General features: G+C 36.8%; 1 protein-coding gene across 5 annotated transcripts in view; it reads left to right on the top strand.

Annotated features, from left to right (window-relative positions):
• The window catches only part of Trps1 (transcriptional repressor GATA binding 1), a 231,654-nt gene extending 222,586 nt beyond the window's left edge, over positions 1 to 9,068 (top strand). For all 5 annotated transcript variants that reach the window (XM_052160701.1, XM_052160705.1, XM_052160700.1 and 2 more), the window contains one exon: positions 2,528 to 9,068. In XM_052160701.1, the coding sequence (XP_052016661.1) occupies positions 2,528 to 3,589 (1,062 nt within the window). In that variant the 3' untranslated portion in view covers positions 3,590 to 9,068. The remainder of the gene's footprint in view (positions 1 to 2,527) is intronic.
• Positions 9,069 to 12,320: the final 3,252 nt, after the last annotated feature.

Raw genomic sequence — 12,320 nt, 5'->3', positions numbered from 1 at the left:
CATTTGAGGTCATTAGTAATGCATTATGCTTCTTTGATTTAGCAGAGGAAAATGATTGATTTCTGGAAAGTCCACATAACAGGTAGTTAAAGTACCTGTTAACTGAATTGGCTGGAATTAATTTAGGTAGGAGGAGAAACCTCAAAAACTAAAAGTATTTTAAGAGAGAAATAGAGGCACCCTCCGTATTCCCATTCCAGTATACCTTTTGGATTATAATGAGCCACGTTAGCTGTTTGCAAGCACTAGCACAGGGCAATGCCAGGGAAATCCAGGGGACACTCAGTTGCACAGTGGAAGAGATACAGGTGCCCTATGCCTGAGATCTCCTGCTGGCTTTGTTTCATGGGGGTCATTTGAAGGAATTTCATCCAAAATTTTTAGTTTTAACTCTGTAATAGAATGTAAGCTAGCAGATCCTCCCTCCCATATCAGATTCTAAGCAGGAATTTTTTAAGTTCCTGAAGACTGTTTCTATAGTGTAGACAGTACATCTTTGTCAAGTACTGACTTCAGAACAGCAATGCCCCACTGAGTAAATAGTTTTCCCTGTGCCTTTTTTTCCATTTTATTTGGCATTTTACCACAGCTCTTAGCACAGGCCAGGGAAAAGATTAGAGCTACGGGGAATACAATTTGAGACAAAACATCTTAGTAAGTGGACACTGAAAACACTTCTGAAAAACATGCCTACTGCCAGCAATGGTGCTAATTGAGAATACTGTAAAGCCCTTGGTCATTAGCATGGAATTGGTAGAAAGACCCTTACTGCCACTTTACATTTTTTTTAACCCTCACTATTTAAGCACAGCAAAAAGCCTCTGTTTAATGAGCACTGACATTAATGGTTTTAATTGAACTTTGGCCAATCAGCAGGCCAAGAATTAATTAAATTGCTGCTCAGCCAAATTATGATAATTTAACTAGTGTGAAATTGTGAAATACACCAAACTTTTTTCAAAATTATTTTAATATTCATCTCTCCAGAGGCAAGATGAATTTTATAAAAAATACATAAAAATTGTGCACACACACAAAAATGCCACAATTATAAAATTGTAAGACTTAATTAAATTCCAGGCTTCCTTGTAGTATAGAGACTAAATAATATATATTTTTTTTACTATAAAGCATAAATGTATGTGGCATAGCCAATCCAACAAGGTTTTGCATTCTGAAACTAATAATTGTATCACCAGTAACAAATATGTGATTTTTATTTCTCTCTATCTAGTGGCAATAGAAATATTCTCCAAAAGTTCTTACTTACATTGTTTTAATATCTAAAATATATTATTTTAAATTGAAGTCAAGATCTTTTATGAATTATTCACAAATTATATGTTTACATATGCAGTAAATATCAATAATATTGTGGAAAAATCAGATCATCTGAACATTCTCCTGAAATTTAGTCTATAAATATACATTAATTTATTATACCTACTTATTTCATTTTACAAATCAAAATTAGAGTTTTCTGCAAGCAGAGTTTTTATAATCTTACCTCCAAATTTTGTCATATAATATAAATACTTACTGAATGTGTATATAGTTACTGATCATGAAATGTCTAAGCCAAATGTGATACTTGACCTGAGTGGAAGCTGACTCCATTTTAAGTAAACTAGAATGACAGGCATCTGAATCAGACATGCAAAGGAATTTAGGATTTCAATACACAACTAATGCTTTGCCTGTGATCAGGTAAAGAGTAAAGAGTAAAATTAAGACCAAAAAATTCATGTGATAATTTTTTCTCACAGTCCTGACAATAGTTTGTGTTTAATTGTGAATCTGTGACGTGAATAGTATATATTTACCTTTGCAATTCTTTACAACTATGTATGTGTTAGTCAGTTTAAATGTTCATGACAAAACACTTTAGGCTGACTGAGTGGCTTGTAGCAGCAGAAAGTGATACACTCACAGTTGTTGATGGAAGGTGGAGGCACCACCATGGTTGAAGTCTGGTGAGGCCTCTTCCTAATTAGTTCCTTAATTTCCTCTTAAGAAGACAGCATCATGTTAGACCTTTGATCCATGGACTGATCCCGTGGAGAAACATATTTTGTTACCTAGAATATAGCAATGCGTAGTATTTCTTTGTTTTGTCTTTCTCAACTTCCAGTACTTATCCACCAGATTACTTGGTTGAGGTATCTTTACATAACTCAAGAACTGATGTATTATAGAAAAATCATTTCTTCAAATGGTTTCCTCAATACTTTTCATTAGTGGTGACAATTTCCAAATCTACTTAGTCTGAAAACACCGCTTTCAAAAAAAATTAAAGTTTTCTGTTCCTCCACCACACCCCTTCAAAGACAGATATTATTTACTTAGCTTAAAACACTACACTTTGGTTACTTCCTTCAGTTTTGCCTAGGGCAGAAAGAAGAGCTTAGTAGCTTAAAGGCTATTCTCACTCTGAAATTCAGTGTTGTTCATCGTTGTGAGGAGTTTTTGATGCATTTAATTTATTTTGTAACGTTTCTCTTTTCTGTATTGTGTGTGTTCCCTACAGACTCCCAGGCCTTTAAACATCATTAAACAAAACAACGGCGAGCAGATTATTAGAAGACGGACAAGAAAGCGCCTTAACCCAGAGGCCCTTCAGGCTGAGCAGCTCAACAAACAGCAGAGGGGAAGTGGGGAGGAGCCGGTCAATGGAAGCCCCTTAGAGAGGAGGTCAGAAGATCACTTAAGTGAAAGTCACCAGAGAGAAATTCCACTTCCGAGCCTGAGTAAATACGAAGCCCAGGGTTCATTGACTAAAAGCCATTGTGCTCAGCAGCCAGTCCTGGTCAGCCAAACTCTGGATATTCACAAAAGGATGCAGCCTTTGCACATTCAGATAAAAAGTCCTCAGGAAAGTACTGGAGATCCAGGAAATAGTTCATCTGTATCTGATGGGAAAGGAAGTTCTGAAAGAGGCAGTCCCATCGAAAAGTACATGAGACCTGCAAAACACCCCAACTATTCTCCACCAGGCAGCCCCATCGAAAAGTACCAATACCCACTCTTTGGAGTTCCTTTTGTACATAATGACTTCCAGAGTGAAGCTGATTGGCTACGGTTCTGGAGTAAATATAAGCTCTCCGTTCCTGGGAATCCGCACTACTTGAGTCATGTGCCTGGCTTACCAAATCCTTGCCAAAACTATGTGCCTTACCCCACCTTCAATCTGCCTCCTCATTTCTCAGCTGTTGGATCAGACAATGACATTCCTCTAGATTTGGCGATCAAGCATTCCAGACCTGGGCCAACTGCAAACGGTGCCTCCAAGGAGAAAACCAAGGCACCCCCAAATGTAAAAAATGAAGGTCCCTTGAATGTAGTTAAGATGGAGAAAGTTGACAGAAGCACTCAAGATGAACTTTCAACGAAATGTGTGCACTGTGGCATTGTTTTTCTGGATGAAGTGATGTATGCTTTGCATATGAGTTGCCATGGTGACAGTGGACCTTTCCAGTGCAGCATATGCCAGCATCTTTGCACGGACAAATATGACTTCACAACACATATCCAGAGGGGCCTGCATAGGAACAATGCACAAGCAGAAAAAAATGGAAAACCTAAAGAGTAAAACCTTAGCACTTAGCACAATTAAATAGAAATAGGTTTTCTTGATGGGAATTCAATAGCTTGTAATGTCTTATGAAGACCTATTAAAAAATAATTCATAGAGCCTGCCTTATCCAACATAAAATTCCTCTTTTTTTTCAATTTTCTTTCTTTTGATGAGTAGGTTACCAAGATTTTAAAATGAAACATATGGTCAGTGAGAAAGAGAATGGAATCGATAGAAAATTCTTCAAAAAAGGAAATTCAGAAAACTACCTTACCTAATGTATACTGCAGAGTCTCTAGACAGACGTCCACCAAATTATAGCTATTTTTGTTTGTAAAGATACATAAATGCTCTCTAGAATTTGAAAAAGTTTACATACTATCATTTGACAGCAGTATTAGGCTGGCTATTGGTCCATCCATTCAGAAACCTGTAATAGGTTGCCTACATCTAAAAATATCATGAAATTCTAGCCAAATGAGAAGAAAATGAATCTCCAGGGCAATGGAAGAAAAAAAATGGCACCTCTCAAGTTAGTTTCCTCTCATTGACCATGTTTCAGATTTAGACCTCAAAATGTGAACTGTGGTTAGGCCTGCTAAGTGAGCAGTAAGAGCCGTGACAGTTGGTGGCACAATGTTTTTTGTCCAGCCCTGCCTGTACATACACATACACACCCTCTTTGATATTTTTGTCCTTTAGATGTTCCAGTACTTGGTAGTCATTTTGTTTGCAGTTTAGATCCATTTTGTTCAAATATATTCATTCTTAAAACAATGTCCCAGTGCTTATGTAGTAATTTTATTTAGCCAGATATTTCTTTCTTGTTGATGATGAACTGGTTTGGAATTTTTTTTAACTTCCTGTTGGTCACTAATCTCACTTGGCACATTGTAACTAAAGCCATCCCCTCACTTCAAAAGACTAGATAAATACAAATGTCAGGCCATGGCTTTAATTTGCTGAGAACACATGGTATTTCTCCACAAGGTAACCTGCTGTATTTATTTATTTTCTTTTGGTTAAATATAATGTCCAAACTTTGTGGTCAGGCAGCATGCAAGGTTACGTTACCACAGACTGACAGTTGGTATGTGTACCAATCCATCCCTTCATTAGATTTCTACAGGTTTAGTTAAGTAGCATTAAGTAGGATTCTTAGAAGAGTGTCTTCATAGTACTTTTAATACTTAAGGCTTTGTTAAAAAAAAAACAAAAAAAAAAAACTATCCATGAAGGGAGAGCTCCTCAGCATAACTGCTCAGGGAAATAGGGCTAAATAATTGAACATTAAATAATTGGTTTAAGGTGCTGTTAGTCGAGCCTCAATGCTTGCTACAAGGATGTATGTACAAGGACTGACTTTAATAATTTGCATTATATTGTCCCAACCAGTAGTTTATTTTTTGCCACGGAGATGTAGAAGATATTACAAGCTACTGGATGTACTGTCAGATTAACTTATTTCATTAAAGAAGTTGGGAGAACAAATAGGAAAAAAAAACTTATTTTTCTAGTAAATATTAATGTATTACATTTCAAATAATGGTGCCTGACATATTGAATAATTATTTTCTACAGTGTACGTATGCAACAAAGATATTCCATCATGCATTAGAGTCAGTTCTGGCTCTGCCTAGCTGTTTACATTTGCAAATGTAGCAAACAAGGTAATGAAGCAACTATTTCTATTGCAGTAGGTATCTCTAGTGTGTGTGTGTGCGTGTGTGTATGTGTGCATTAAAGTTGTAAACGGTAACATGAAACAAAGGAAGTTCTCAATGTAATGGTGTGGAAAACAAGAAGGAAATGAAAATATTTTTATGCCTACTTAGGATACAAGGGTAGCACTATTCATTCCAAGTACCTTTTTTTTTTAAATTTTAAGCTCTTAACTCCCACTGTTATGCTTAAGATGATAAACATATATCCTCTTTTTATTGCTTTGTCTATGTTTCAGATGAAACATTTCAGAAACTATTTTGATAAGTGTTGCTGGAATCCGCAGCACGGATGTTTTTATTGCATTCTGTAGTGGCATTTGCACTCCAGTCTTACATTAATTCGCAGTTGCTTTTGTATTGTTTTGTTGGGTTGGGTTTGGCTTCTTGAGTCTCATTTCTTAGAGTTGGATGGCAGGTAGAGTTAACCAGTCTGTCACTGTTCCAGCGAATGAAGTTAAAATTACCTTCCTGATGCTATGTTGTCCTCATCTTCATTCTCGCATTTTTTTTTGTTTATTTTCATGTTTTAAAAAAAAAATGGAAAAAGAAAAGAAAAAAAAAGAAGATCGAGAGAAAGAAAATCAGGACTAAGTCCTCTGCATTGGTTTCATTGTTAAAGGACCCTGTTTTAATCTCACCTGTCTGTGGCATAGCTCAAATGTTCACAAGAACTGAAATAAAGAGGTGGAGTGAGGAGCTTTGGCATTCAAATGACTTGATATAATTTATCTTTCTTAGATTTTGGAGGCTGCACCTCAGAATATAGAGAGCAATCTGAGAGGAGTCAAAGATCTAAAAAGGAGAGTTCCCAAACAACAATATTTAACTTCCTTAGTAACACAAATACTGAAGTGCACTGTACTGATCCTCAAGGCTCATTATATGTAGACTGCCCAATTCAACAACATACCAGAAAGGTGGTCAACTTGGGCAATATTGCACATCACATCTTTGATATCCTTATGCAATTTCTTCTGTGTGTTAGACACAAGTAGATTTTTCATTGTTGGCATGTATGCCTTTTGTTTTTTCATTCCATTTTTTTTTCTCAGTCGGACATAGTAGCAATGATTATCATTGGAGAATACATATCACTGTGCTTGGAATATTTATGGTCAACCTACTTTCAGTAGATTATCTTTTGGATAGCATTGGCATGTTAGGTCTTATTCCATATTCCTTTATTAGTAATTACTTTTACTTTCATGTTTGTTTATGTTACGCATATTTTGGTTCAGAGAAAAAGTTGGGCCTTAAAAAAATGATGGACATTTATAATAACACTAAAATACTCATTTTTTTGAAGACTTAAAGTTTTGATTCCATGTTTCAAAATGTATTACAAAAAAATGAGTTATACTTTTAAAGGCATTTGAAGACTTTTGTCTTAAATTGTGAAGGACTTTAAGTGAGGTATTTAGGTACTTAACCTTTTTTTTCGAAGGATTTTCAAGATGATTTTGAAACTTTTCTCTCTTGGAAAAGTCTTCTGGATATACCACCTAAAGTACTGTGCCAATTCAACCCTGCCATTCTTCTCAAGGTATTTGTCAATCCTATACTGAGCTTTGGCTGCTACACTGGGCCAGAATCAGCTCATGCAGATTCTTCCTTTTCACATCTCTCTCACCTTCACTCACCCCTGGAAAAGTACTGTTGTTTGGGATATAAAACCATAAGGAGCCAGCCCACCTCTGAAAATTGTGGACTGAGAGACACTACATGACTCTAAGTACGTGAGAACGGGATGGCGCTCACAGCGTTAATATATCCTCTCTGTTGTTCAAACGACAAAGAGGTGCCCAGTTCTCTCTACATGACGTATTAAGATGGTTTTTTGTTTGTTTGTTTTGTTTTGTTTTCTTTTGTTAAATCCACTTTTAAGATAGTGATGTTCTGTTCTAAACTGTTCTCTTTTAGTAAAGGTAGAGTTTAGGAAACGAGCATGGGGATTCTTTTCTAAGATAATAAGAAGGAGAAAACAGTGATTATTTCAAGAGCTTTTTGTGGAAGCCTGTGGTAGCACATCCTGTTTATGATTGCACGTGTGCACATAATCTATTATGATCTAATGCAAATACAGCTCCCAAAACATTAAATGTACATACATATATTTTAATTGCCTGGGGGAAATTTTTTCTTAATAAATTGAAGATGATCCATATTGCTATCAAATAAATATTACCCTCTTGCCTTGTGGCTGCAAAACATCACAAAGTGACCTGTTTTGAGACTTTTGTACTGTCTGCCTACCTAGCTAACAAACATCAACATCTTTTTAGAAGTGGGAATCTCTGCTACCTGGCGGTGGTATTGCAGAGAGACTACTTTGGTAGTCTGGTGGTCATGCTACTTCTAGGCCACAGTCCTGCCTCTTGCCCATAGTTGAGATGAATTACACTTTGGGTTGAGGGCTGCACCAAAAAAATACCATGTGGCATCTTTGGTTAGCTAGTAGGTAAAGGCTTTCTGACTTTGCTAGATACGTGGGACTGAGAAAATGTACACTTTGAATATGAAACTAAATGTACTAACCAAAGAAAGGTACTGTTAAGTATACCAGGCTACTGAGTATTAACTAACAGTGGTTAGAAATAGACCCATGGAGAGTAGCGTTCTTATTGATTTGGCCAATAGTAAGAGATATTAGCTTCTTTGCAGGGTGCTTACCTGTGGTTGTTGCTTGCTGGTTCAGAGTGTTCTCATGTGTTTCTGATCATAGTGCAGCAGTTTCTAAAGCATTTCCACTTATTCAGAGTCATTGGGCCCTCTGGAGGATGCTAGGGCAGAAATATACCAAGGCAGGGATGAAGAAAAAAGGTAAAAATCAATGATAATCCTCACAGGGAAATGAGTAAACTATGTTCACATAATCTCTCGAAAGAAATGTTGATGTGGTGAGCTTATGTTGTCCTGCACCCAAGCAAAGCAAGAATAACAACCATTAAAACAACACTTAACCTTTCTCAGACCCATAAGTCCCAAAACTGGTCCCAGTTTTACCCCATAATTTCTTCAATACAATGACTGCAACATAGAACTCTTTCTTTCTGTGCCTCAGGTTCCTCAGCTGTAAAATGGAAAAGTATATTAATAATAATAATATTAAAAATAATAATGGTAATGTAGTACTTGTTTGTAAAGCACTTTGAGATCCTTGGTTGGAGGGCACCAGAGGAGTGTCAAGTATTATTATGTGGCCAAGGGGGTTATTTAAAACTCTGGTTCCCACGGGCCAAGAAAGTTTGGCATCATTTTTTTTTTATTAAAGATGAGCTGTAAATATCTTTACTAAGCAGCCTTGTAGTGTTGGCTATGAAGAGGCAAGACTATAACCAGGCTGATAAGACCATAGTTTTTTAATGGCTACCAAAAAGGCACGTGTCACAATAACAAATGCTGAATTCTTTAGGGTGTAATATTTGGCAACATGATTGATCTGGGGGAGGGATGGAAAACATCTCAAAATGCCAATGTAAAACTAACAGCAATATTCACCAGCAGAAAATGTCTTTCATATGGAATGATTTCATGTTGATAAGAAAAAACATTCAATTTGTAGTCCTGATTTGAACACCAGACTGTGGGGTATAATAGTTCTGTTTTTACAACACATGGAATTTTTTTCATTTTATTTCATTTTGTTTTCATAGTGCATGTTCATTTCTACTCACAACATGTTCTTGGTGTATTTCTTATGCAAACAATCTTCAGGCAGCAACGATGTCTGTTACATCTAAACTTGAATAATAAAGTTTTACCACCAGTTATCCATGATGGCTTTGGTATGGTTTATATGGATTTATCTTCATCCAGGAAGCAATAGAAGCTACAGATCCTTGTAAGATATCAATGAGCTCTGAACTTAAATAATGAAACTGAAACCAGGTTGCCTATTAAAAAAAATCACTAAGATGTACTAAGCTGGTTTCTTTGAACTTGTTTTTTCGTTAACCAATCTGTTACAAATAGATTTTTCTGCTAGAAATTTATATTATATTTTTAGGAAGATTAATGATACTCTTGTTTATTTCAAAAGCATATTGAGCATCAGACATTGAGTGTTGCATATTGATCTGCTAATAATTACCTTTCGGTATGTAAATACTTCGTTTTAAGACATATAACTTTGATTCTATTCAGTATACCCAAATGCATGTGAAATGAAGATCCTGATAAATATCTCAAATTAAATTCATATTTTAAAACCGTTGTTTGCTTATAGTAGCATTAATCAGAGCAGATTCCCTGAAGGACAATTTTGAAAGAGTGAAGAGGCAGGAGAAAAACAGATAAGGAGAGGATGTGGGGAGATGCACCTACATTAATAATGAGAAGGTAAATCACTGCAGAGCAGACCCTGAAAGAAAAAAAAAAAACGACTTTCTGCTTCAGGAGTTGTGTTTCAAAAGTTTCAAAAGAAATAGTATCTACCTTGTGCAATCTTTCTTGCTCATTTTGGTGGACCCAGATTAATGAACAATTCTTTATTTACTTTTTCTTTTTCGTTCCTTTCCTTGTCTCTTTGTTTTGGAAACAACTGCAGAGTCTCTCTGAGGGACTTTCCTAAGGGTAACAAGTTTCACAGCTTTCTGCAATATTCTCTACCTAAGTTCAGGAACTGTGTTTAATATGATTTCTTGTCTTGATATGGAACTTGATTTTTTCCCCCTAATCAGGGAATATTGCTGACATAAAGTTGAAAGGACTTGGTTCTCACCAGGACTGTCAGAATACTACTAAAGAGTAATGTGCAGCCAGCATCTCTTCAGCATTGTTTTAACATAGGGAGTCAACTTTGTCACCCTTCTGTCACCTCTTCTCTCTAGCCTTTGTGAGGGTGAGGTTGTCTGATACCATGGGAGTGAAGAAGAAATGACCCTGCTGTGATAAAGGCAGCAGCAGGGTGAGAAGGGACTGAGGGGTACCTCTTTAAGGATAAAGGGATTCTGACCCCACCATCCTACCCAGACTCTAAAGCTGCCAAGGGAGAGTGCTAACTTGCATTCCCAGATTTTCAGTTTTCAAGAAAAAGAAAAATTGGACAAAGGAAATTTTATATGAAACCTCCTAATTTGTTTAAATGTCAGTAGCAGCATTTTTCCCCCTTTTTATACTTGAAGCCAAACAAAACACTCGCTCTGAACACATTCCATCCCTAGGTTGCCAGACTGGGATTTCTGGAGCCTGAACCACAGTAAACTCTGATAACTGGCACGAAGGAAGCCAGACAAAGAGCTGTGGTTCCTCCCAGGATTTATCCTAGGTCCCAGTGAATCATGAGATCCACCAGGAAACCCCAAAAGACCTGTGGCTACAGGCATCTGCCTGACACCAGCTAGCCCAGTTGATGGGGAAAAAATGCACAGAGTAACCTGCTTTATGAAGCATACTGCTGATCTCTTTATATTTTTGCTCTCCATGTTTTGTGTCTGACACAGTCATATGAGCACACCTCCGTTTTCATGTACCAAAGTGTCAAAAGTAGAAAAACACACTATGCCCACAATGCCTAAGATACCCTTGTGTCTTCCCATGTCATTCTTTACAATGAAAGTCCCAAGCGTGGAGAGAGAAAGCATAACAGGAAATGAGACATTTTATGCTAAATTTTATCACATAAGCAATTAAAAGTATTTTTGTTTCTAAAACAAAGTACTGGTAGTGAAATAGGATTTACAAACCACGGGGTTTGATTGGGTTATCTGTACTTAAATATCATCATCCATAATTATAATAGTGCTTAAACACAGTAATGTTTCATGAGGCAACAACTGGTTCTCCTGATTTCCTGTTTGAGAACAGTGAAAACATATTAAAAAATGAAAAACATTTCTCCAGATAAATAGCAAAGCCCAGGATAGTGTAGATTATAAAAACAAAACACAATAGAAGCTCCTACCTTTGATTCCGGAGTTTGGAAGCCAGGGCCGGCAAATCTCCCTTTGAGGCCAGCCTGGTCTGCAGAGTGCATTCCAGGATGGTCAGAGATACATAGAGAAACCCTGCCTTGAAAAAAATAAAACTAATTCTCTTAATCATATTTTTTTAAATTAGCAATCAGATTTGTTATACCAATAAAGACAAGATGGAGTATAGTATATTTATTTTATCTTAATATATCTTATAAAAGATATACCAAAAAGGGGGCAAGTTTCCATTTTTTCTTAGTTTTGTGGGTAAGAGATTTGGGGGAGGAGGTTGGTTTTGTAGTTTTTTTGTTTATTTGTTTGCTCAATGAGCCCTGTTTAAAGTCAGAAGTGTAAAAGGTCAGTAGATCACACACACATACACAGACACACACAGACACAGACAGACACACAGGCTCTCACACATGCTCTCATACGTACTCATATACACACTCACATATGCACGCAAGCACATGCACACACAGACTCACACATGCTCACACACTCATACAGTCACACACACACTCACACACAAACTCACATACATATATACACACAGAGAGACACATACACAGACACACACATGCTCACACACACACTCATACACACACACACAAACTCACATATATACAGACACGCACACAGACATTCACACACACATGCACACAAGCACATGCACACAAAAACACACACACATACAGGCACACACAGACTCACACACAGACACACACATGCTCACACACACACTCATACACATTCACACACACACACAAACTCACACACATATATACACACACGCACACAGGCTTACACACACTCATACACAGGCACACACACATGCACACGTACGTACACACACAGACACACGAACATCCACAGAGGTATAATGAATATAAAGTTTCTATTTATAAGTCTTCATACCTGCCCATGTTCTGAAGCTTCAGATATTACGTTTAATTTCATCAGACCTTTTAGCATTCCAGAAAAACAGCAACAAGTCCTCCTCATTCTTCTCATTCTACTTTACTGAAAACTTGGGAAAACTCATACATGGCTACTATGCTCTTTTAAATGAAAAATTACCATATGAAGCAGAAAGGGTTTGAGTTCATT

This window comes from Apodemus sylvaticus, chromosome 17 (assembly GCF_947179515.1).
Source record: "Apodemus sylvaticus chromosome 17, mApoSyl1.1, whole genome shotgun sequence".
In the NCBI taxonomy this organism is placed as follows: Eukaryota; Metazoa; Chordata; class Mammalia; order Rodentia; family Muridae; genus Apodemus; species Apodemus sylvaticus.
Note: the sequence above shows the minus strand (reverse complement) of the source record. Positions and strands in the feature narration are given on the sequence as shown.